The sequence below is a fragment of the Pseudophryne corroboree genome, chromosome 5 (genome assembly GCF_028390025.1).
Source record: "Pseudophryne corroboree isolate aPseCor3 chromosome 5, aPseCor3.hap2, whole genome shotgun sequence".
In the NCBI taxonomy this organism is placed as follows: Eukaryota; Metazoa; Chordata; class Amphibia; order Anura; family Myobatrachidae; genus Pseudophryne; species Pseudophryne corroboree.
This window is the reverse complement of record NC_086448.1, coordinates 124,924,236-124,949,702: the sequence shown is the minus strand read 5'-3', so window position 1 is coordinate 124,949,702 and position 25,467 is coordinate 124,924,236. Positions and strand designations below refer to the sequence as shown.

The 25,467-nt window shown below is 49.0% G+C and overlaps 1 protein-coding gene across 6 annotated transcripts in view; it reads right to left on the bottom strand.

Moving 5' to 3' along the window:
- STK31 (serine/threonine kinase 31) overlaps positions 1–25,467 on the bottom strand; it is a 783,847-nt gene that overhangs the window by 744,061 nt on the left and 14,319 nt on the right. For 4 of the 6 annotated variants that reach the window (XM_063921681.1, XM_063921683.1, XM_063921687.1 and 1 more), the window contains exon 2: positions 14,558–14,594. The exons of the other annotated variants lie outside the window; for them this stretch is intronic. In XM_063921681.1, the coding sequence (XP_063777751.1) occupies positions 14,558–14,594 (37 nt within the window). The remainder of the gene's footprint in view (positions 1–14,557; positions 14,595–25,467) is intronic. 6 annotated transcript variants of the gene reach the window in all.

Sequence of the window (25,467 nt, the reverse complement as noted above, 5' to 3'; positions counted from 1 at the left end):
ACTCTGCAGCCACCACAACAGCGACACCCTGGCCCTTGGAGACAGGGTTATCCGCCAATGCATCTGAAGATGCGACCCGGACCACATGTCCAACATATCCCACTGGAAAATCCTTGCATGGGACCAGGCGAATGGAATTTCTTCGTAAGAAGCTACCATCCTTCCCAGGGCTCGCGTGCATTGATGCACCGACACCTGTATACGTATTAGGAGGTCCTGTCTAGAGACGACAACTCCTTGGACTTCTCCTCCGGGAGAAACCCTTTTTATCCTGTTCTGTGTCCAGAACCATACTCAGGAACAGTAGACGCGTCGTAGGAACCAGCTGCGACTTTGGAATATTCAGAATCCAGCCATGCTGTTGTAGCACTTCCAGAGATAGTGCTATTCCGCCGAACAACTGCTCCCTGGACCTCGCCTTTATAAGGAGATCGTCCAAGTACGGGATAATTATTTCGGCCATTACCTTGGTAAATACCTCGGTGCCGGGGACAGACCAACGGCAACGTCTGGAATTGGTAATGACAATCCTGTACCACAATTTTGAGGTACTCCTGGTGAAGAGGGTAAATAGGGACATGCAGGTAAGCATCCTTGATGTCCAGTGATACCATGAAATTCTCCAGGCTTGCAATAATCGCCCTGAGCGATTCCATTTCAAACTTGAACCTTCGTATAGAAGTGTTCAAGGCTTTCAATTTTAGAATGGGTCTCACCGAACCGTCTGGTTTCGGTACCACAACATTTTGGAATAGTAACCCCGGCCTTGTTGAAGGAGGGGTACCTTGATTTCACCTGCTGGAAGTACAGCTTGTGAATTGCCGCCAGTACTACCTTTCTCCGAGGGCAGCAGGCAAGGCTGATGTGAGGTAACGGCGAGGGGGAGTCGCCTCGAACTCCAGCCTGTATCCCTGTGATACTATTTGCAGAACCTAGGGATCCACCTGTGGGCAAACCCACTGGTCCCTGAAGTTCCCGAGACGCGCCCCTACCGCACCTGTCTCCACCTGTGGAGCCCCAACGTCATGCGGTGGACTCAGAGGAAGCGGGGGAAGATTTTTGATCATGGGAACTGGCTGCTGGTGCAGCTTTTTCCTTCTTCCCTTGTCTCTGTGCAGAAAGGAAGCGCCTTTGACCCGCTTGCTTTCTGAAGCCGAAAGGACTGTACCTGAAAATACGGTGCTTTCTTAGGCTGTGAGGAAACCTGAGGTAAAAAAAAATTTCTTCCCAGCTGTTGCTGTGGATACGAGGTCCCAGAGACCATCCCCAAACAATTCCTCACCCTTATAAGGCAGAATCTCCATGTGCCTTTTATAGGCAGCATCACCTGTCCAATGCCGGGTTTCTAATACCCTCCTGGCAGAATGGACATTGCATTAATTCTGGATGCCAGCCGGCAAATATCCCTCTGTGCATCCTTTATATATAAGACGACGTTTTTAATATGCTCTATGTTAGCAAACTATTATCCCTGTCTTAGAGTATTAATATTATCTGACAGGGTATCAGACCACGCTGCAGCAGCACTATTTATGCTGAGGCAATTGCAGGTCTCAGTATATAACCTGAGTGTGTATATACAGACTTCAGGATAGCCTCCTGCTTTTTATCAGCAGGCTCCTTCAAGGTGGCCGTATCCTAAGACGGCAGTGCCACCTTTTTTGACAAACGTGTGAGCGCCTTATCCACCCTAAGGGATATCTCCCAACGTGACCTATCCTCTGGCGGGAAAGGGTACGCCATCAGTAACTTTTTAGAAATTACCAGTTTCTTATTGGGGGAACCCACGCTACTTTACACACTCATTCATTCATCTGATGGGGGAACAAAACACTGGCTGCTTTTTCTCCCCAAAAATAAAACCCCTTTTATGTGGTACTTGGGTTCATGTCAGAAATGCGTAACACATTTTTCATTGCCGAGATCATGTAACGGATGTTCCTAGTGGATTGTGTATATGTCTCAACCTCGTCGACACTGGAGTCAGACTCCGTGTCGACATCTGTGTCTGCCATCTGAGGTAACGGGCGCTTTTTTGAGCCCCTGATGGCCTTTGAGACGCCTGGGCAGGCGCGGGCTGAGAAGCCGGCTGTCCCACAGCTGTTTTACGTCATCCAGCCTTGTAAGGAGTTGACATTGTCGGTTAATACCTTCCACCTATCCATCCACTCTGGTGTCGGCCCCACAGGGGACGACATCCCATTTATCGGCCTCTGCTCCACCTCCACGTAACCTTCCTCATCCCACATGTCGACACAGCCGTACCGACACACAGCACACACACAGGGAATGCTCTGACTGAGGACAGGACCCCACAAAGTCCTTTGGGGAGACAGAGAGAGAGAGTATGCCAGCACACACCAGAGCGCTATATAATGCAGGGATTAACACTATAACCGAGTGATTTTTCCCCCAATAGCTGCTTGTATAAACAATACTGCGCCTAAATTTAGTGCCACCTCTCTCTTTTTAACCCTTTGAGCCTGAAAACTACAGGGGAGAGCCTGGGGAGCTGTCTTCCAGCTGTACTGTGAAGAGAAAATGGCGCCAGTGTGCTGAGGGAGATAGCTCCGCCCCTTTTTCGCGGACTTTTCTCCCGCTTTTTTATGGATTCTGGCAGGGGTATTTATCACATATATAGCCTCTGGGGCTATATATTGTGATATATTTGCCAGCCAAGGTGTTTTTATTGCTGCTCAGGGCGCCCCCCCCCCCCAGCGCCCTGCACCCTCAGTGACCGGAGTGTGAAGTGTGTATGAGGAGCAATGGCGCACAGCTGCAGTGCTGTGCGCTACCTTGGTGAAGACTGATGTCTTCTGCCGCCGATTTTCCGGACTTCTTCTTGCTTCTGGCTCTGTAAGGGGGCCGGCGGCGCGGCTCTGGGACCGAACATCAATGGTCGGTTCCATGTGGTCGATCCCTCTGGAGCTAATGGTGTCCAGTAGCCTAAGAATCCCAAGCTACCACCAGTTAGGTAGGTTCGCTTCTTCTCCCCTTAGTCCCTCGCTGCAGTGAGTCTGTTGCCAGCAGATCTCACTGTAAAATAAAAAACCTAAAATATACTTTCTATCTAGGAGCTCAGGAAAGCCCCTAGTGTGCATCCAGCTCAGCCGGGCACAGGATTCGAACTGAGGTCTGGAGGAGGGTCATAGTGGGAGGAGCCAGTGCACACCAGGTAGTCCTAAATCTTTCTTAGCTGTGCCCAGTCTCCTGCGGAGCCGCTATTCCCCATGGTCCTTACGGAGTCCCCAGCATCCACTAGGACGTCAGAGAAATTATAGGTATATCCATGCGCTAGCGAACTTGATAGACAATATCACTAAGATGTATGATGACACCTTCAGGTATACGGGCAGGGAGTTACAAGCCTACAAGAAGGAGCTGGTCCAGCACAGAATGGTCCTTAATTATGTTACGGCTGTGACAGGTGGGTACTGTGTTACTATAGCAACTCAATATGGTGTGAAGTGCTGTACGTATATTACGAATAGCATTGACGACCCCACGGAGATCATCGATCAGAAGATGGACGAGATCTTGCCGTTGAAGTGGGAGTTCAGGAGGAAACACAACCTAACCTTGACGGCTGTAGGTAATGAACTGACCGTCTGGGCCTCATGGTTGAACCCACTCAAATGGTTTTCTGGATTAGGAGAGTGGGCACAGAGTGAAATTGCAAGTGTAGGAAAGTTTCTCCTTTGTATCCTGGGTGTCATCCTAATTACTGGTTTGATATTCAGGTGTGTTCGAATTCTGATGCGCCGCAAGCACAGCACAAATTTAATGAGTCTAAGGAGCGAGGGCGTTGTCACAGCAGCAGATTTGATTTAGGACCTATCTGTAGAAACAGTGTTATGATAAGGATTGCAAATGAATTTCATGGCCTGTTTCTTTCACCATTTTTCTCTGTTTCCCCCTCTACCCAGAAACATCGAACCGGAAAAGTCGTCAACCATACCCAATTTTACGTGAAAATATATATTATTTATAATATATATATATATATATATATATAAATTTACTTACCGATAATTCTATTTCTCGTAGTCCGTAGTGGATGCTGGGAACTCCGTAAGGACCATGGGGAATAGCGGCTCCGCAGGAGACTGGGCACAAAAGAAAAGCTTTAGGACTACCTGGTGTGCACTGGCTCCTCCCCCTATGACCCTCCTCCAAGCCTCAGTTAGGATACTGTGCCCGGACGAGCGTACACAATAAGGAAGGATTTCGATTCCCGGGTAAGACTCATACAGCCACACCAATCACACTGTACAACTTGTGATATGAACCCAGTTAACAGCAAGATAACAGAGGAGCCTCTGGATAGATGGCTCACAACAACAATAACCCGATTTGTTAACAATAACTATGTACAAGTATTGCAGATAATCCGCACTTGGGATGGGCGCCCAGCATCCACTACGGACTATGAGAAATAGAATTATCGGTAAGTAAATTCTTATTTTCTCTAACGTCCTAGTGGATGCTGGGGACTCCGAAAGGACCATGGGGATTATACCAAAGCTCCCAAACGGGCGGGAGAGTGCGGATGACTCTGCAGCACCGAATGAGAGAACTCCAGGTCCTCCTCAGCCAGGGTATCAAATTTGTAGAATTTAGCAAACGTGTTTGCCCCTGACCAAGTAGCTGCTCGGCAAAGTTGTAAAGCCGAGACCCCTCGGGCAGCCGCCCAAGATGAGCCCACTTTCAGTGTGGAATGGGCTTTTACAGATTTTGGCTGTGGCAGGCCTGCCACAGAATGTGCAAGCTGAATTGTACTACAAATCCAACGAGCAATCGTCTGCTTAGAAGCAGGAGCACCCAGCTTGCTGGGTGCATACAGGATAAACAGCGAATCAGATTTTCTGACTCCAGCCGTCCTGGAAACATATATTTTCAGGGCCCTGACTACGTCCAGCAACTTGGAATCCTCCAAGTCCCTAGTAGCCGCAGGCACCACAATAGGCTGGTTTAAGTGAAATGCTGAAACCACCTTAGGAAGAAATTGAGGACGAGTCCTCAATTTTGCCCTGTCCGTATGAAAAATTAGGTAAGGGCTTTTATAGGATAAAGCCGCCAATTCTGAGACACGCCTGGCTGAAGCCAGGGCTAACAGCATTACCACTTTCCATGTGAGATATTTTAAGTCCACAGTGGTGAGTGGTTCAAACCAATGTGATTTTAGGAATCCCAAAACTACATTGAGATCCCAAGGTGCCACTGGAGGCACAAAAGGAGGCTGTATATGCAGTACTCCCTTGACAAACGTCTGAACTTCAGGAACAGAAGCCAGTTCTTTTTGGAAGAATATTGACAGGGCCGAAATTTGAACCTTAATGGACCCTAATTTGAGGCCCATAGACAGTCCTGTTTGCAGGAAATGCAGGAAACGACCCAGTTGAAATTCCTCTGTAGGGGCCTTCCTGGCCTCGCACCACGCAACATATTTACGCCAAATACGGTGATAATGTTGTATGGTTACATCCTTCCTGGCTTTGATCAGGGTAGGGATGACTTCATCCGGAATGCCTTTTTCCTTCAGGATCCGGCGTTCAACCGCCATGCCGTCAAACGCAGCCGCGGTAAGTCTTGGAACAGACATGGTCCCTGCTGGAGCAGGTCTTTTCTTAGAGGTAGAGGCCACGGGTCTTCCGTGAGCATCTCTTGAATTTCCGGGTACCAAGTCCTTCTTGGCCAATCCGGAGCCACGAGTATAGTCTTTACTCCTCTCCTTCTTATGATTTTCAGTACTTTGGTATGAGAGGAAGAGGAGGGAACACATACACTGACTGGTACACCCACGGTGTTACCAGAGCGTCCACAGCTATTGCCTGAGGGTCCCTTGACCTGGCGCAATATCTGTCCAGTTTTTTGTTGAGGCGGGACGCCATCATGTCCACCTTTGGTTTTTCCCAACGGTTCACAATCATGTGGAAGACTTCTGGGTGAAGTCCCCACTCCCCCGGGTGAAGATCGTGTCTGCTGAGGAAGTCTGCTTCCCAGTTGTCCACTCCCGGAATGAACACTGCTGACAGTGCCATCACATGATTCTCCGCCCAGCGAAGAATCCTTGCCACTTCCATCATTGCCCTCCTGCTTCTTGTGCCGCCCTGTCTGTTTACGTGGGCGACTGCCGTGATGTTGTCCGACTGGATCAACACCGGCTGACCCTGAAGCAGAGGTTTTGCCTGACTTAGGGCATTGTAAATGGCCCTTAGTTCCAGGATATTTATGTGAAGTGACGTTTCCATGCTTGACCACAAGCCCTGGAAATTTCTTCCCTGTGTGACTGCTCCCCAGCCTCTCAGGCTGGCATCCGTGGTCACCAGGACCCAATCCTGAATGCCGAATCTGCGGCCCTCTAAGAGATGAGCACTCTGTAACCACCACAGGAGAGACACCCTTGTCCTTGGAGACAGGGTTATCCGCTGATGCATTTGAAGATGCGATCCGGACCATTTGTCCAGCAGATCCCACTGAAAAGTTTTTGCGTGGAATCTGCCGAATGGAATCGCTTCGTAAGAAGCCACCATCTTTCCCAGGACCCTTGTGCATTGATGTACTGACACTTGGCCTGGTCTTAGGAGGTTCCTGACTAGGTCGGATAACTCCTTGGCTTTCTCTTCCGGGAGAAACACCTTTTTCTGTACTGTGTCCAGAATCATCCCTAGGAACAGCAGACGTGTCGTCGGAATCAGCTGTGATTTTGGAATATTTAGAATCCATCCGTGCTGTCGTAGTACTACTTGAGATAGTGCTACTCCGACCTCTAACTGTTCTCTGGACCTTGCCCTTATCAGGAGATCGTCCGAGTAAGGGATAATTAAGACGCCTTTTCTTCGAAGAAGAATCATCATTTCGGCCATTACCTTGGTAAAGACCCGGGGTGCCGTGGACAATCCAAACGGCAGCGTCTGAAACTGATAGTGACAGTTCTGTACCACAAACCTGAGGTACCCTTGGTGAGAAGGGCAAATTGGGACATGGAGGTAAGCATCCTTGATGTCCAGAGACACCATATAGTCCCCTTCTTCCAGGTTCGCTATCACTGCTCTGAGTGACTCCATCTTGAACTTGAACCTTTTTATGTAAGTGTTCAAAGATTTCAGATTTAAAATGGGTCTCACCGAGCCGTCCGGCTTCGGTACCACAAACAGCGTGGAATAATGCCCCTTTCCCTGTTGTAGGAGGGGTACCTTGATTATCACCTGCTGGGAATACAGCTTGTGAATGGCTTCCAATAACGCCTCCCTGTCGGGGTGAGACGTTGGTAAAGCAGACTTCAGGAACCGGCGAGGGGGAGACGTCTTGAATTCCAATTTGTACCCCTGAGATACTACCTGCAGGATCCAGGGGTCCACTTGCGAGTGTGCCCACTGCGCGCTGAAATTCTTGAGACGGGCCCCCACCGTGCCTGAGTCCGCTTGTAAGGCTCCAGCGTCATGCTGAGGACTTGGCAGAAGCGGGGGAGGGCTTCTGTTCGTGGGAAGAGGCTGTTTGCTGCAGTCTTTTTCCCCTTCCTCTGCCCCGGGGCAGATATGGGTGGCCTTTTGCCCGCTTGCCCTTATGGGGACGAAAGGACTGAGCCTGAAAAGACGGTATCTTTTTCTGCTGCGAGGTGACTTGGGGTAAAAAGGTGGATTTTCCAGCCGTTGCCGTGGCCACCAGGTCCGATAGACCGACCCCAAATAACTCCTCCCCTTTATACGGCAATACTTCCATGTGCCGTTTGGAATCCGCATCCCCTGACCACTGTCGCGTCCATAATCCTCTTCTGGCAGAAATGGACATCGCACTTACTCTTGATGCCAGAGTGCAAATATCCCTCTGTGCATCTCGCATATATAGAAATGCATCCTTTAAATGCTCTATAGTCAATAATATATTGTCCCTGTCCAGGGTATCAATATTTTCAGTCAGGGAATCCGACCAAGCCACCCCAGCACTGCACATCCAGGCTGAGGCGATTGCTGGTCGCAGTATAATACCAGTATGTGTGTATATACTTTTAAGGATATTTTCCAGCTTCCTATCAGCTGGTTCCTTGAGGGCGGCCGTATAAGGGGACGGTAACGCCACTTGTTTTGATAAGCGTGTGAGCGCCTTATCTACGCTAGGGGGTGTTTCCCAACGCGCCCTAACCTCTGGTGGGAAAGGGTATAATGCCAATAATTTTTTAGAAATTAGCAGTTTTTTATCGGGGGAAACCCACGCTTCATCACACACCTCATTTAATTCATCTGATTCAGGAAAAACTACGGGTAGTTTTTTCACACCCCACATAATACCCTTTTTTGTGGTACTTGTAGTATCAGAAATTTTCAAAACCTCCTTCATTGCCGTGATCATGTAACGTGTGGCCCTACTGGAAAATACGTTTGTTTCCTCACCGTCGACACTGGAGTCAGTGTCCGTGTCAGTGTCTGTATCGACCTGAGGTAACGGGCGTTTTATAGCCCCTGACGGTGTTTGAGACGCCTGTACAGGTATTAACTGATTTGCCAGCTGTCTCATGTCGTCAACAGTCTTTTGTAAAGTGCCGACACTATCACGTAATTCTTTCCATAAGACCATCCAGTCAGGTGTCGACTCCCTAGGGGGTGACATCACTAACACAGGCAATTGCTCCGCCTCCACACCATCTTCCTCCTCATACATGTCGACACAGCGTACCGACACACAGCACACACACAGGGAATGCTCTGATAGAGGACAGGACCCCACTAGCCCTTTGGGGAGACAGAGGGAGAGTTTGCCAGCACACACCAGAGCGCTATATATATACAGGGATAACCTTATATAAGTGTTTTTCCCTAATATAGCTGCTGTATATATTAATATGCCAATTTAGTGCCCCCCCTCTCTTGTTTTACCCTGTTTCTGTTGTGTAGGACTGCAGGGGAGAGTCAGGGAGCCTTCCTCCAACGGAGCTGTGAGGAAAAAATGGCGCTTGTGTGCTGAGGAGATAGGCTCCGCCCCTTTTTCGGCGGCCTTTCTCCCGCTTTTTTGTGGAAAACTGGCAGGGGTTAAATACATCCATATAGCCCAGGAGCTATATGTGATGTATTTTTAGCCATTTAAGGTATTTTCATTGCGTCCCAGGGCGCCCCCCCCCAGCGCCCTGCACCCTCAGTGACCGGAGTGTGAAGTGTGCTGAGAGCAATGGCGCACAGCTGCGGTGCTGTGCGCTACCTTATTGAAGACAGGACGTCTTCTGCCGCCGATTTTCCGGACCTCTTCACTCTTCTGGCTCTGTAAGGGGGCCGGCGGCGCGGCTCCGGGACCCATCCATGGCTGGGCCTGTGATCGTCCCTCTGGAGCTAATGTCCAGTAGCCTAAGAAGCCCAATCCACTCTGCACGCAGGTGAGTTCGCTTCTTCTCCCCTTAGTCCCTCGATGCAGTGAGCCTGTTGCCAGCAGGTCTCACTGAAAATAAAAAAACCTATTTAAACTTTTACTCTAAGCAGCTCAGGAGAGCCACCTAGATTGCACCCTTCTCGTTCGGGCACAAAATCTTAACTGAGGCTTGGAGGAGGGTCATAGGGGGAGGAGCCAGTGCACACCAGCTAGTCCTAAAGCTTTTACTTTGTGCCCAGTCTCCTGCGGAGCCGCTATTCCCCATGGTCCTTTCTGAGTCCCCAGCATCCACTAGGACGTTAGAGAAAATCCCCTTCTTCCAGGTTCGCGATCACCGCTCTGAGTGACTCCATCTTGAATTTGAACCTCTGTATGTAAGTGTTCAAAGATTTTAGATTTAAAATAGGTCTCACCGAGCCATCCGGCTTCGGTACCACAAACAGCGTGGAATAATACCCCTTTCCCTGTTGCAGGAGGGGTACCTTGATTATCACCTGCTGAGAATACAGCTTGTGAATGGCTTCCAATACCGCCTCCCTGTCGGAGGGAGACGTTGGTAAGGCAGACTTTAGGAAACGGCGGGGGGGAGACGTCTCGAATTCCAATTTGTACCCCTGAGATACCACCTGAAGGATCCAGGGGTCCACTTGTGAGTGAGCCCACTGCGCGCTGAAATTCTTGAGACGGGCCCCCACCGTGCCTGAGTCCGCTTGTAGAGCCCCAGCGTCATGCTGAGGACTTGGCAGAAGCGGGAGAGGGCTTCTGTTCCTGGGAACTGGCTGTTTGCTGCAGCCTTTTTCCTCTCCCTCTGCCACGGGGCAGAAATGAGGAGCCTTTTGCCCGCTTGCCCTTATGGGGCCGAAAGGACTGCGCCTGATAATACGGCGTCTTCTTATGTTGAGAGGCTACCTGGGGTAAAAATGTGGATTTCCCAGCAGTTGCCGTGGACACTAGGTCCGATAGACCTACCCCAAATAACTCCTCCCCTTTATAAGGCAATACTTCCATATGCCTTTTGGAATCAGCATCACCTGACCACTGCCGCGTCCATAACCCTCTTCTGGCAGATATGGACAGCGCACTTACTCTTGATGCCAGTCGGCAAATATCCCTCTGTGCATCACGCATATATAAAAATGCATCTTTTAAATGCTCTATAGTCAGTAATATACTGTCCCTATCCAGGGTATCAATATTTTCAGTCAGGGAATCCGACCAAGCCACCCCAGCACTGCACATCCAGGCTGAGGCGATTGCTGGTCGCAGTATAACACCCGTGTGAGTGTATATACATTTTAGGATATTCTCCTGCTTTCTGTCAGCAGGTTCCTTAAGGGCGGCCGTATCAGGAGACGGTAGTGCCACCTGTTTAGACAAGCGTGTGAGCGCTTTATCCACCCTAGGGGGTGTTTCCCAACGTGCCCTATCCTCTGGCGGGAAGGGGTATGATGCCAATAACCTTTTAGGAATTATCAGTTTTTTATCGGGAGAAACCCACGCTTCATCACACACTTCATTTAATTCCTCAGATGCAGGAAAAACTACAGGTAGTTTTTTCTCACCAAACATAATACCCTTTTTAGTGGTACTTGTACTATCAGAAATGTGTAAAACATTTTTCATTGCCTCAATCATGTAACGTGTGGCCCTACTGGAAGTCACATTCGTCTCTTCATCGTCGACACTGGAGTCAGTATCCGTGTCGGCGTCTGTATCTGCCATCTGAGGTAGCGGGCGTTTTAGAGCCCCTGATGGTCTTCGAGACGCCTGGACAGGCACAAGCTGAGTAGCCGGCTGTCTCATGTCATCAACCGTCTTTTGTAAAGAGCTGACACTTTCACGTAATTCCTTCCATAAGCCCATCCACTCAGGTGTCGACTCCCTAGGGGTTTACATCTCCATTATAGGCAATTGCTCCGCCTCCACATCATTTTCCTCCTCATACATGTCGACACAGTCGTACCGACACACAGCACACACACAGGGAATGCTCTGATAGAGGACAGGACCCCACTAGCCCTTTGGGGAGACAGAGGGAGAGTATGCCAGCACACACCAGAGCGCTATATATATGTTGGGATAACACTATACAGAGTGTTTTTCCCCTTATAGCTGCTGTTTATATTATACTGCGCCTAATTAGTGCCCCCCCCCCCCCCTCTTGTTTTACCCTTTTCTGTAGTGCAGGACTGCAGGGGAGAGTCAGGGAGACGTCCTTCCAGCGGAGCTGTGAGGGAAAATGGCGCCAGTGCGCTGAGGAGATAGGCTCCGCCCCCTTCTCTGCGGACTTTTCTCCCGCTTTTTTCAGGAATCTGGCAGGGGTTAATATACATCCATATAGCCCTGGGGGTTATATGTGATGTATTTTAGCCAGCCAAGGTGTTCATATTGCTGCTCAGGGCGCCCCCCCCCAGCGCCCTGCACCCATCAGTGACCGGAGCGTGTGGTGTGCATGAGGAGCAATGGCGCACAGCTGCAGTGCTGTGCGCTACCTTGGTGAAGACTGATGTCTTCTGCCGCCGATTTTCGGGACTTCTTCTTGCTTCTGGCTCTGTAAGGGGGCCGGCGGCGCGGCTCTGGGACCGGACTCCGAGGCTGGGCCTGTGTTCGGTCCCTCTGGAGCTAATGGTGTCCAGTAGCCTAAGAAGCCCAAGCTGGCTGCAAGCAGGCAGGTTCGCTTCTTCTCCCCTTAGTCCCTCGATGCAGTGAGCCTGTTGCCAGCAGGTCTCACTGAAAATAAAAAACCTAAAACTAACTTTTCCTAAGAAGCTCAGGAGAGCCCCCTAGATTGCACCCAGCTCGGTCGGGCACAAAAATCTAACTGAGGCTTGGAGGAGGGTCATAGGGGGAGGAGCCAGTGCACACCAGGTAGTCCTAAAGCTTTTCTTTTGTGCCCAGTCTCCTGCGGAGCCGCTATTCCCCATGGTCCTTACGGAGTTCCCAGCATCCACTAGGACGTCAGAGAATATATATATATATATATATATATATATATATATATATATATATATATATATATATATATATATATATATATATATCTTACCCTCATCTCTGCAACCTCCAGTTAATGGCACACATAGTCTACAGTACTGATGTTATCCACATATAGTAGTGCTCACATATGTTACCCCTCCAAGTATCATCAGATAAATGTGCTCCCCATTTGTTGGCATAAGAAGCCGGAAAGGGGAGGCTAATGGCCTTCGCCTGGAGCTCGGTAGTGTTTGTTTGCCCATTTACAGACCCTTAATACAGGATAAGAAGAAGTTAATGTATACTTTGCAATACCTCGAAGCTTACTTAGAACATGTACGGCACGATAATACATGCCCCTCAGACATTAATTCATACATACATGCTTTTTCATATCTCACTAGGTTATACATTTCCCACCATCAGCTCTCCCCCACTCATCCGAACTTTGTATATAATGTATAGATAATATTTTCAGTTTATTAGTTATGTGTGGCAGTTATTATTGACTGCCAAAGGGTGGACTGACGAAGTCGAAAATATTATAGGCACACTCATCACGTACAAACAGATGGCCTCCGTGCGGGTGCTTGTAATATGCACTCTGACTATTGCATTCGGTATACAAGGGGGCAATTTATGGTCCTGCAGGGTGCACTGAAAAAGGGCAGGGTGCTTTTTCACATTTAAAAAATGGGCAGGGTGCAGCACCCTACTGAAAGAGACTAGAAGGAACACTACTTCCCTGTTAGATTATAAATGGTCATAAACAGGAGCCTCTCATTTTGTCCAGTCCCACCTCTAGCATCTGTGCGGCATTGTATTATGCCTACACTTGGTTTGCCCTGTTCCTTTGCTTAGGTCTTTTCATTTTTTGTATAACTAAATACTTATAGAACGTTCTACGGTTTCCGTTTGCTCATTTCTATTCCATTGTCGAAGTCAAAAATATTATAGGCACACTCATCACGTACAAACACCACACACATGGCCTGGTGCAGGTGCTTGTTCTGCCGTGCGTGCGCATACTCGCAAGCTGCGCATAATCGCTCACGTGGTCTTGCGTGTTAGCGCGTGGTATGAGTAATTGCGGTAGCATATGCATTCGCATGGAAAAGCCACAAAGACATCTTATATTTAATTCACATAGCACATAATTTACACATAGTCTGCACGCACCACACCAGCGAGTTTCATTTGTTTAAAAGGTACAACAGAGGGATTCAACTTTACAGGATATGAGCGGACAGAATTAGGTTAGGAGGTGGTGTTTGGTATCCAGCTGTACAGTATTTTAAGAGCAATATTCCGGTAGCAGTTTGCAGAAGATAGCACGCTCCTGCGCATATCTATGCGCAGGAACAGAATATTAATATTACACTGTATTTACTGTACTCTGATATTCGGCGGGAATCCAGTGGATAACATCTGCAAGTGCACCTGGACCAGGCATCGCCCACCTATTCAAACCGACCTATGACCCCTCCTGTACTGTAAATGACCAGCCCTTTGACCTATGGGTGAAGAGATTACAGATTCTATTGTTTCATGATTTGGACAAATGTATAAAAGCCACGCTGCCTGGCCGGTTAAACACATTCTCTGAAGGTCATCTCTCCAGATAGACTGAGGACCGGAACCGGGTGGCGCTGGCGTACAAACGTATGTATCATTGATTGTAGCCTGTTTCTCTTATGTAATTGTGTTATTGTTGTTATCCCCCTTTGAGTAAATAACTGTTGGTGGGTTGGATCCCAACATATTTAAATACAATTGGTGTCGTGTCCCTTTCCTGCTAAGGCAGGCATTCCCAACCAAAGTCCTCAAGGCACACCAACAGTACAGGTTTTAGTTATATCCAGGCTGCAGCACAGGTGACGTAATTAGTAGCTCAGTTATTTTGATTTATCCATCTGTGCTGCAGCCTGGATATCACTAAAACCTGCACTGTTGGTGTGCCTTGAGTACCGTGGTTGGGAATGCTTGTGCTAGGGGTTACAGAGTGTATTCCGCCTCACGTGTAGCTACTCTGTGCTTACAGCGTGACGGCGTGCGCACGCAACGTGTACGCATCTGTTAGGGGTTTCACACACACACGCTTAGCGGTCGCAGCGGCCTGTACAGATATACGTTTAAGGTATTGCTTTTTTCTTCCAGTAAGTTAATCAGCATTAACACCCTATAAGTAAGCATTATAAAAAAGGGCTATATATATATTTTTTACCTTTGTTGTACCCAGATTCCCCTTCCATGCTTATAATCTAGGTAGAAAAAGGACAAAAACATACATATAAGGTACAGGTGTCTTTTAACCTGCAGGAATACACAGGATATCATTGTAAACTGTGTAAAAAATGTTAAATACAAATATATCTTCATAAATTATTGCTGTAGTCAGGCCAAACAGCCACTCTTGGAGCTCAAGGTGCCGTGCAAGTCTGCTAGCACCGAGACTTTTTACCCAAAAAAGCATCTTAGTCACAAATGTGCCAAAATGGTACTGGGACTTTTCGTCAATTTCTGCTCACCACCTCTGGAAAGTGCTAGCAGAAAAAAAAATAAGAATTTACTTACCGATAATTCTATTTCTCGTAGTCCGTAGTGGATGCTGGGGACTCCGTCAGGACCATGGGGAATAGCGGCTCCGCAGGAGACAGGGCACAAAAGCAAGCTTTTAGGATCACATGGTGTGAACTGGCTCCTCCCCCTATGACCCTCCTCCAAGCCTCAGTTAGGTACTGTGCCCGGACGAGCGTACACAATAAGGAAGGATCTTGAATCCCGGGTAAGACTCATACCAGCCACACCAATCACACCGTACAACTTGTGATCTGAACCCAGTTAACAGTATGATAACAAAGAAGTAGCCTCTTAAAAAAGATGGCTCACAACAATAATAACCCGATTTTTGTAACAATAACTATGTACAAGTAATGCAGACAATCCGCACTTGGGATGGGCGCCCAGCATCCACTACGGACTACGAGAAATAGAATTATCGGTGAGTAAATTCTTATTTTCTCTAACGTCCTAGTGGATGCTGGGGACTCCGTCAGGACCATGGGGATTATACCAAAGCTCCCAAACGGGCGGGAGAGTGCGGATGACTCTGCAGCACCGAATGAGAGAACTCCAAGTCCTCTTTAGCCAGAGTATCAAATTTGTAAAATTTTACAAACGTGTTCTCCCCTGACCACGTAGCTGCTCGGCAAAGTTGTAATGCCGAGACCCCTGGGGCAGCCGCCCAAGATGAGCCCACCTTCCTTGTGGAGTGGGCTTTTACAGTTTTAGGCTGTGGCAGGCCTGCCACAGAATGTGCAAGTTGAATTGTGCTACAGATCCAACGAGCAATTGTCTGCTTAGACGCAGGAGCACCCATCTTGTTGGGTGCATACAAGATAAACAACGAGTCAGATTTTCTGACTCCAGCTGTCCTTGAAATATATATTTTCAATGCTCTGACAACGTCCAGTAACTTGGAGTCCTCCAAGTCGCTAGTAGCCGCAGGCACCACAATAGGCTGGTTCAAGTGAAAAGCCGAAACCACCTTAGGGAGAAAATGAGGACGTGTCCGCAGTTCTGCCCTGTCCGAATGGAAAATCAGATATGGGCTTTTGTACGATAAAGCCGCCAACTCTGAAACTCTCCTGGCTGAAGCCAGGGCCAATAGCATGGTTACTTTCCATGTAAGAAACTTCAAATCTACCTATTTGAGAGGCTCAAACCAATGAGATTTGAGAAATTCCAAAACTACGTTTAGATCCCACGGTGCCACTGGAGGCACAATTGGGGGTTGTATATGTAGTACACCCTTGACAAAAGTTTGTACTTCAGGGACTGAAGCCAATTCTTTCTGGAAGAAGATTGATAAGGCCGAAATTTGAACTTTAATAGACCCCAATTTGAGGCCCATAGACAATCCTGCCTGCAGGAAATGTAGGAATCGACCCAATTGAAATTCTTCCGTTGGGGCCTTCTTGGCCTCACACCACGCAACATATTTTCTCCAAATGCGGTGATAATGTTGTGCGGTCACTTCCTTCCTAGCTTTAATCAAGGTAGGAATAACTTCCTCTGGAATGCCCTTTTCTTTTAGAATCCGGCGTTCAACCGCCATGCCGTCAAACGCAGTCGCGGTAAGTCTTGGAACATACAAGGTCCCTGCTGAAGCAGATCCCTTCTTAGAGGTAGAGGCCACGGATCTTCCGTGAGCATCTCTTGAAGTTCCGGATACCAAGTTCTTCTTGGCCAATCCGGAGCCACTAGTATTGTTCTTACTCCCCTTTTCCGTATAATTCTCAGTACCTTTGGTATGAGAGGCAGAGGAGGAAACACATACACTGACTGGTACACCCACGGTGTTACCAGAGCGTCCACAGCTATTGCCTGAGGGTCTCTTGACCTGGCGCAATATCTGTCCAGTTTTTTGTTGAGGCGAGACGCCATCATGTCCACCTTTGGTTTTTCCCAATGGTTCACAATCATGTGGAAAACTTCCGGATGAAGTCCCCACTCTCCCGGGTGAAGGTCGTGTCTGCTGAGGAAGTCTGCTTCCCAGTTGTCCACTCCCGGGATGAACACTGCTGACAGTGCTATGACATGATTTTCCGCCCAGCGAAGAATCCTTGCAGCTTCTGTCATTGCTCTTCTGCTTCTCGTGCCGCCTTGTCTGTTTACGTGGGCGACTGCCGTGATGTTGTCCGACTGGATCAACACCGGCTGACCCTGAAGCAGCGGTTTCGCCAAGCTTAGAGCATTGTAGATCGCTTTTAGCTCTAGTATATTTATGTGAAGAGACGTCTCCAGGTTTGACCATACACCCTGGAAGTTTCTTCCCTGTGTGACTGCTCCCCAGCCCCGTAGGCTGGCATCCGTAGTCACCAGGACCCAGTCTTGTATGCCGAACCTGCGGCCCTCTAACAGATGGGCACTCTGCAACCACCACAGGAGAGACAACCTTGTCCTTGGTGACAGTGTTATCCGCTGATGCATGTGCAGATGCGATCCGGACCATTTGTCCAGCAGATCCCACTGAAATATTCGTGCATGGAATCTGCCGAATGGAATTGCTTCGTAAGAAGCCACCATCTTTCCCAGGACTCTTGTGCATTGATGTACTGACACATTTCCTGGTTTTAGGAGGTTCCTGACAAGTTCGGATAACTCCCTTGCTTTCTCCTCCGGGAGAAACACCTTTTTCTGAACCGTGTCCAGAATCATTCCCAGGAACAGCAGACGTGTTGTCGGGGACAATTGAGATTTTGGAAGATTCAGAATCCACCCATGTTGTTGAAGCACTACTTGGGTTAGTGCTACACCGACTTCCAGCTGTTCTCTGGACTTTGCCCTTATCAGGAGATCGTCCAAGTAAGGGATAATTAATACGCCTTTTCTTCGTAGAAGAACCATCATTTCGGTCATTACCTTGGTAAAGACCCGAGGTGCCGTGGACAAACCAAACGGCAGCGTTTGAAACTGATAATGACAGTCTTGTATCACGAACCTGAGATACCCTTGGTGTGAGGGGTAAATTGGGACATGCAGATAAGCATCTTTTATGTCCAGGGACACCATGAAGTCCCCTTCTTCCAGATTCGCTATCACTGCTCTTAGTGACTCCATCTTGAACTTGAATTTCTGTATGTACAGGTTCAAGGATTTCAGATTTAGAATAGGTCTTACCGAACCGTCCGGCTTCGGTACCACAAATAGTGTGGAATAATACCCCTTTCCCTGTTGTAGGAGGGGTACCTTGACTATCACCTGCTGAGAATACAGCTTGTGAATGGCTTCCAATACCGTCGCCCTTTCTGGGGGAGACGTTGGTAAAGCAGACTTTAGGAAACGGCGAGGGGGGAGATCTTTCGAATTCCAACATGTAACCCTGAGATACTATCTGCAGGATCCACGGGTCCACCTGTGAGCGAGCCCACTGATTGCTGAAAATCTTTAGTCGACCCCCCACCGCTCCTGAGTCCGCTTGTAAAGCCCCAGCGTCATGCTGATGGCTTTGTAGAACCCGGGGCGGGCTTCTGGTCCTGGGCAGGGGCTGCTTGCTGCCCTCTCTTACCCTTTCCTCTGCCTCGTGGCAGATAAGACTGTCCTTTTGCCCGCTTGTTTTTATAGGAGCGAAAGGACTGCGGCTGAAAAGACGGTGTCTTTTTCTGTTGGGAGGGGGTCTGAGGTAAAAAAGTGGATTTGCCGGCAGTTGCCGTGGCCACCAGATCCGATAGACCAACCCCAAATAATTCCTCTCCTTTATATGGCAATACTTCCATATGCCTTTTGGAATCCGCATCACCTGACCACTGTCGCGTCCATAAACTTCTTCTGGCAGATATGGACATCGCACTTACTCTCGATGCCAGAGTGCAAACATCCCTCTGAGCATCTCGCATATAAAGAAACGCATCCTTTAATTGCTCTAGAGTCAATAAAATACTGTCCCTATCCAGGGTATCAATATTTTCAGTCAGGGAATCCAACCACACTACCCCAGCACTGCACATCCAGGCTGAGGCTATTGCTGGTCGGAGTATAACACCAGTATGCGTGTATATACTCTTCAGGGTAGTTTCCAGCCTCCTATCTGCTGGATCCTTGAGGGCGGCCGTATCTGGAGACGGCAACGCCACTTGTTTTGATAAACGTGTGAGCGCTTTATCCACCCTAGGGGGTGTTTCCCAGCGCGCCCTAACCTCTGGTGGGAAAGGGTATAATGCCAATAACTTCTTAGAAATTAGCAGTTTTCTATCTGGGTTAACCCACGCTTCATCACACACACGTCATTCAATTCCTCTGATTCTGGAAAAGCTACAGGTAGTTTTTTCACCCCCCACATAATACCCCTTTTTGAGGTACCTGCAGTATCAGAGATCTGCAAAGCCTCCTTCATTGCCGTGATCATATAACGTGTGGCCCTATTGGAAAATACGTTTGTTTCTTCACCGTCGACACTAGATTCATCTGTGTCGGTACCTGTGTCGACTGACTGAGGTAAGGGACGTTTTACAGCCCCTGACGGTGTCTGAGACGCCTGAGCAGGTACTAACTGGTTTTCCGGCCGTCTCATTTCGTCAACTGACTTTTGTAATGTACTAACATTATCACGTAATTCCATAATTAAAGCCATCCATTCCGGTGTCGACTCCCTAGGGGGTGACATCACCATTGCCGGCAATTGCTCCGCCTCCACACCAACATCGTCCTCATACATGTCGACACACACGTACCGACACACAGCAGACACACAGGGAATGCTCTTATCGAAGACAGGACCCCACTAGCCCTTTGGGGAGACAGAGGGAGAGTTTGCCAGCACACACCAAAAGCGCTATAAAATGTATATAAACAACCCTAAAAGGTGTTGTTTTTGTTATATGCGCTTTAAATATATAAATATCGCCAAAATATGCCCCCCTTCTCTTTGTTACCCTGTTTCTGTAGTGCAGTGCAGGGGAGAGTCCTGGGAGCCTTCCTCACAGCGGAGCTGAGCAGGAAAATGGCGCTGTGTGCTGAGGAGAATAAGCCCCGCCCCCTATCCGGCGGGCTTTTCTCCCGGGTTTTGAGATATCTGGCCTGGGTTAAATACATACATATAGCCTCAATGGCTATATGTGATGTATTCTTTGCCATCAAAGGTATTAAATATTGCTGCCCAGGGCGCCCCCAGCAGCGCCCTGCACCCTCCGTGACCGTTCAGTGTGAAGTGTGTAGCAACAATGGCGCACAGCTGCAGTGCTGTGCGCTACCTTCATGAAGGCTGAAGAGCCTTCTGCCGCCTGTTTCCGGACCCTCGATCTTCAGCATCTGTAAGGGGGATCGGCGGCGCGGCTCCGGGACGAACCCCAGGGTGACCTGTGTTCCGACTCCCTCTGAAGCTATGTCCAGTAGCCTAAGACTCCAATCCATCCTGCACGCAGGTGAGTTGAAAATCTCTCCCCTAAGTCCCTCGATGCAGTGAGCCTGTTGCCAGCAGGACTCACTGAAAATAATAAACCTAAAAACTTTTTCTAAGCAGCTCTTTAGGAGAGCCACCTAGATTGCACCCTGCTCGGACGGGCACAAAAACCTAACTGAGGCTTGGAGGAGGGTCATAGGGGGAGGAGCCAGTACACACCATGTGATCCTAAAAGCTTGCTTTTGTGCCCTGTCTCCTGCGGAGCCGCTATTCCCCATGGTCCTGACGGAGTCCCCAGCATCCACTAGGACGTTAGAGAAATAAGAATTTACTTACCGATAATTCTATTTCTCATAGTCCGTAGTGGATGCTGGGGACTCCGAAAGGACTATGGGGAATAGCGGCTCCGCAGGAGACTGGGCACAAAGTAAAAGCTTTAGGACTAGCTGGTGTGCACTGGCTCCTCCCCCTATGACCCTCCTCCAAGCCTCAGTTAGGATACTGTGCCCGGACGAGCGTACACAATAAGGAAGGATTTTGAATCCCGGGTAAGACTCATACCAGCCACACCAATCACACCGTACAACTTGTGATCTGAACCCAGTTAACAGCATGATAACAGAAGGAGCCTCTGAAAAGATGGCTCACAACAACAATAACCCGATTTTTGTAACAATAACTATGTACAAGTAATGCAGACAATCCGCACTTGGGATGGGCGCCCAGCATCCACTACGGACTACGAGAAATAGAATTATCGGTAAGTAAATTCTTATTTTCTCTAACGTCCTAAGTGGATGCTGGGGACTCCGTAAGGACCATGGGGATTATACCAAAGCTCCCAAACGGGCGGGAGAGTGCGGATGACTCTGCAGCACCGAGTGAGAAAACTCCAGGTCCTCCTCAGCCAGAGTGTCAAATTTGTAAAATTTCACAAAAGTATTTGACCCTGACAGAGTAGCAGCTCGGCAAAGTTGTAAAGCCGAGACCCCTCGGGCAGCCGCCCAAGATGAGCCCACCTTCCTTGTGGAGTGGGCTTTTACAGATTTTGGCTGTGGCAGGCCTGCCACAGAATGTGCAAGCTGAATTGTACTACAAATCCAGCGAGCAATAGTCTGCTTAGAAGCAGGAGCACCCAGCTTGTTGGGTGCGTACAGGATAAATAGCGAGTCAGATTTTCTGACTCCAGCCGTCCTGGAAACATATTTTCAGGGCCCTGACAACGTCCAGCAACTTGGAGTCCTCCAAGTCCTTAGTAGCCGCAGGTACCACAATAGGCTGGTTCAGATGAAACGCTGAAACCACCTTTGGGAGAAATTGAGGACGCGTCCTCAATTCTGCCCTGTCCGTATGAAAAATCAGGTAAGGGCTTTTACAGGATAAAGCCGCCAATTCTGACACACGCCTGGCTGAAGCCAGGGCCAACAGCATGACCACTTTCCATGTGAGATATTTTAAGTCCACAGTGTTGAGTGGTTCAAACCAATGTGATTTTAGGAAACCCAAAACAACATTCAGATCCCAGGGTGCCACTGGAGGCACAAAAGGAGGCTGTATATGTAGCACTCCCTTAACAAACGTCTGGACTTCAGGCACTGAAGCCAGTTCTCTCTGAAAGAAAATCGACAGGGCCGAAATCTGGACCTTAATGGATCCTAATTTTAGGCCCATAGACACTCCTGCTTGCAGGAAATGCAGGAATCGACCCAGTTGAAATTCCTCCGTCGGGGCCTTTTTGGCCTCGCACCACGCAACATATTTCCGCCAGATGCGGTGATAATGCTTTGCGGTTACATCCTTTCTGGCTTTTATCAAAGTAGGGATGACTTCGTCTGGAATGCCTTTTGCCTTTAGGATCCGGCGTTCAACCGCCATGCCGTCAAACGCAGCCGCGGTAAGTCTTGGAACAGACAGGGTCCCTGCTGGAGCAGGTCCCTTCTCAGAGGTAGAGGCCACGGGTCCTCTGTGAGCATTTCTTGAAGTTCCGGGTACCAAGTCCTTCTTGGCCAATCCGGAGCCACGAGAATAGTTCTTACTCCTCCCCGCCGTATAATCCTCAGCACCTTGGGTATGAGAGGCAGAGGAGGGAACACATACACTGACTGGTACACCCACGGTGTTACCAGAGCGTCCACAGCTATTGCTTGAGGGTCCCTTGACCTGGCGCAATACCTGTCCAGTTTTTTGTTGAGGCGGGACGCCATCATGTCCACCTTTGGTTTTTCCCAAGGGTTTACAATCATGTGGAAGACTTCTGGGTGAAGTCCCCACTCTCCCGGGTGGAGGTCGTGCCTGCTGAGGAAGTCTGCTTCCCAGTTGTCCACTCCCGGAATGAACACTGCTGACAGTGCTATCACATGATTTTCCGCCCAGCGAAGAATCCTTGCAGCTTCCGCCATTGCCCTCCTGCTTCTTGTGCCGCCCTGTCTGTTTACGTGGGCGACTGCCGTGATGTTGTCCGACTGGATCAGCACCGGCTGACCTTGAAGCAGAGGTCTTGCTTGGCTCAGAGCATTGTAAATGGCTCTTAACTCCAGGATATTTATGTGAAGTGATGTCTCCAGGCTTGACCACAAGCCCTGGAAGTTTCTTCCCTGTGTGACTGCTCCCCAGCCTCGCAGGCTGGCATCTGTGGTCACCAGGACCCAGTCCTGAATGCCGAATCTGCGGCCCTCTAAAAGATGAGCACTCTGCAACCACCACAGGAGAGACACCCTTGTCCTTGGGGACAGGGTTATCCGCCGATGCATCTGAAGATGCGATCCGGACCATTTGTCCAGCAGGTCCTACTGGAATGTTCTTGCGTGGAATCTGCTGAATGGGATTGCTTCGTAGGAAGCCACCATTTTTCCCAGGACCCTTGTGCATTGATGCACTGATACTTGGCCTGGTTTTAGGAGGTTTCTGACTAGCTCGGATAACTCTCTGGCTTTCTCTTCCGGGAGAAACACCTTTTTCTGGACTGTGTCCAGGATCATCCCTAGGAATGGAAGACGTGTCGTCGGGATCAGCTGCGATTTTGGGATATTGAGAATCCAACCGTGCTGCCGCAGCACTACTTGAGATAGTGCTACTCCGACTACCAACTGTTCCTCGGATCTTGCCCTTATCAGGAGATCGTCCAAGTAAGGGATAATTAAAACTCCTTTCCTTCGAAGGAGTATCATCATTTCGGCCATTACTTTGGTAAAGACCCGGGGCGCCGTGGACAATCCAAACGGCAGCGTCTGAAACTGATAGTGACAGTTCTGTACCACAAACCTGAGGTACCCTTGGTGAGAAGGGTAAATTGGGACATGGAGGTAAGCATCCTTGATGTCCAGAGACACCATATAATCCCCTTCTTCCAGGTTCGCGATCACCGCTCTGAGTGACTCCATCTTGAATTTGAACCTCTGTATGTAAGTGTTCAAAGATTTTAGATTTAAAATAGGTCTCACCGAGCCATCCGGCTTCGGTACCACAAACAGCGTGGAATAATACCCCTTTCCCTGTTGCAGGACGGGTACCTTGATTATCACCTGCTGAGAATACAGCTTGTGAATGGCTTCCAATACCGCCTCCCTGTCGGAGGGAGACGTCGGTAAGGCAGACTTTAGGAAACAGCGGAGGGGAGACGTCTCGAATTCCAATTTGTACCCCTGAGATACCACCTGAAGGATCCAGGGGTCCACTTGTGAGTGAGCCCACTGCGCGCTGAAATTCTTGAGACGGGCCCCCACCGTGCCTGAGTCCGCTTGTAGAGCCCCAGCGTCATGCTGAGGACTTGGCAGAAGCGGGAGAGGGCTTCTGTTCCTGGGAACTGGCTGTTTGCTGCAGCCTTTTTCCTCTCCCTTTTCCACGGGGCAGAAATGAGGAGCCTTTTGCCCGCTTGCCCTTATGGGGCCGAAAGGACTGCGCCTGATAATACGGCGTCTTCTTATGTTGAGAGGCTACCTGGGGTAAAAATGTGGATTTCCCAGCAGTTGCCGTGGACACTAGGTCCGATAGACCTACCCCAAATAACTCCTCCCCTTTATAAGGCAATACTTCCATATGCCTTTTGGAATCAGCATCACCTGACCACTGCCGCGTCCATAACCCTCTTCTGGCAGATATGGACAGCGCACTTACTCTTGATGCCAGTCGGCAAATATCCCTCTGTGCATCACGCATATATAAAAATGCATCTTTTAAATGCTCTATAGTCAGTAATATACTGTCCCTATCCAGGGTATCAATATTTTCAGTCAGGGAATCCGACCAAGCCACCCCAGCACTGCACATCCAGGCTGAGGCGATTGCTGGTCGCAGTATAACACCCGTGTGAGTGTATATACATTTTAGGATATTCTCCTGCTTTCTGTCAGCAGGTTCCTTAAGGGCGGCCGTATCAGGAGACGGTAGTGCCACCTGTTTAGACAAGCGTGTGAGCGCTTTATCCACCCTAGGGGGTGTTTCCCAACGTGCCCTATCCTCTGGCGGGAAGGGGTATGATGCCAATAACCTTTTAGGAATTATCAGTTTTTTATCGGGAGAAACCCACGCTTCATCACACACTTCATTTAATTCCTCAGATGCAGGAAAAACTACAGGTAGTTTTTTCTCACCAAACATAATACCCTTTTTAGTGGTACTTGTACTATCAGAGATGTGTAAAACATTTTTCATTGCCTCAATCATGTAACGTGTGGCCCTACTCGAAGTCACATTCGTCTCTTCATCGTCGACACTGGAGTCAGTATCCGCGTCGGCGTCTGTATCTGCCATCTGAGGTAGCGGGCGTTTTAGAGCCCCTGATGGTCTTTGAGACGCCTGGACAGTTCCATAAGCCCATCCACTCAGGTGTCGACTCCCTAGGGGGTGACATCTCCATTATAGGCAATTGCTCCGCCTCCACATCATTTTCCTCCTCATATATGTCGACACAGTCGTACCGACACACAGCACACACACAGGGAATGCTCTGATAGAGGACAGGACCCCACTAGCCCTTTGGGGAGACAGAGGGAGAGTATGCCAGCACACACCAGAGCGCTATATATATATATGTTGGGATAACACTATACAGAGTGTTTTTCCCCTTATAGCTGCTGTTTATATTATACTGCGCCTAATTAGTGCCCCCTCCTCTTGTTTTACCCTTTTCTGTAGTGCAGGACTGCAGGGGAGAGTCAGGGAGACGTCCTTCCAGCGGAGCTGTGAGGGAAAATGGCGCCAGTGTGCCGAGAAGATAGGCTCCGCCCCCTTCTCGG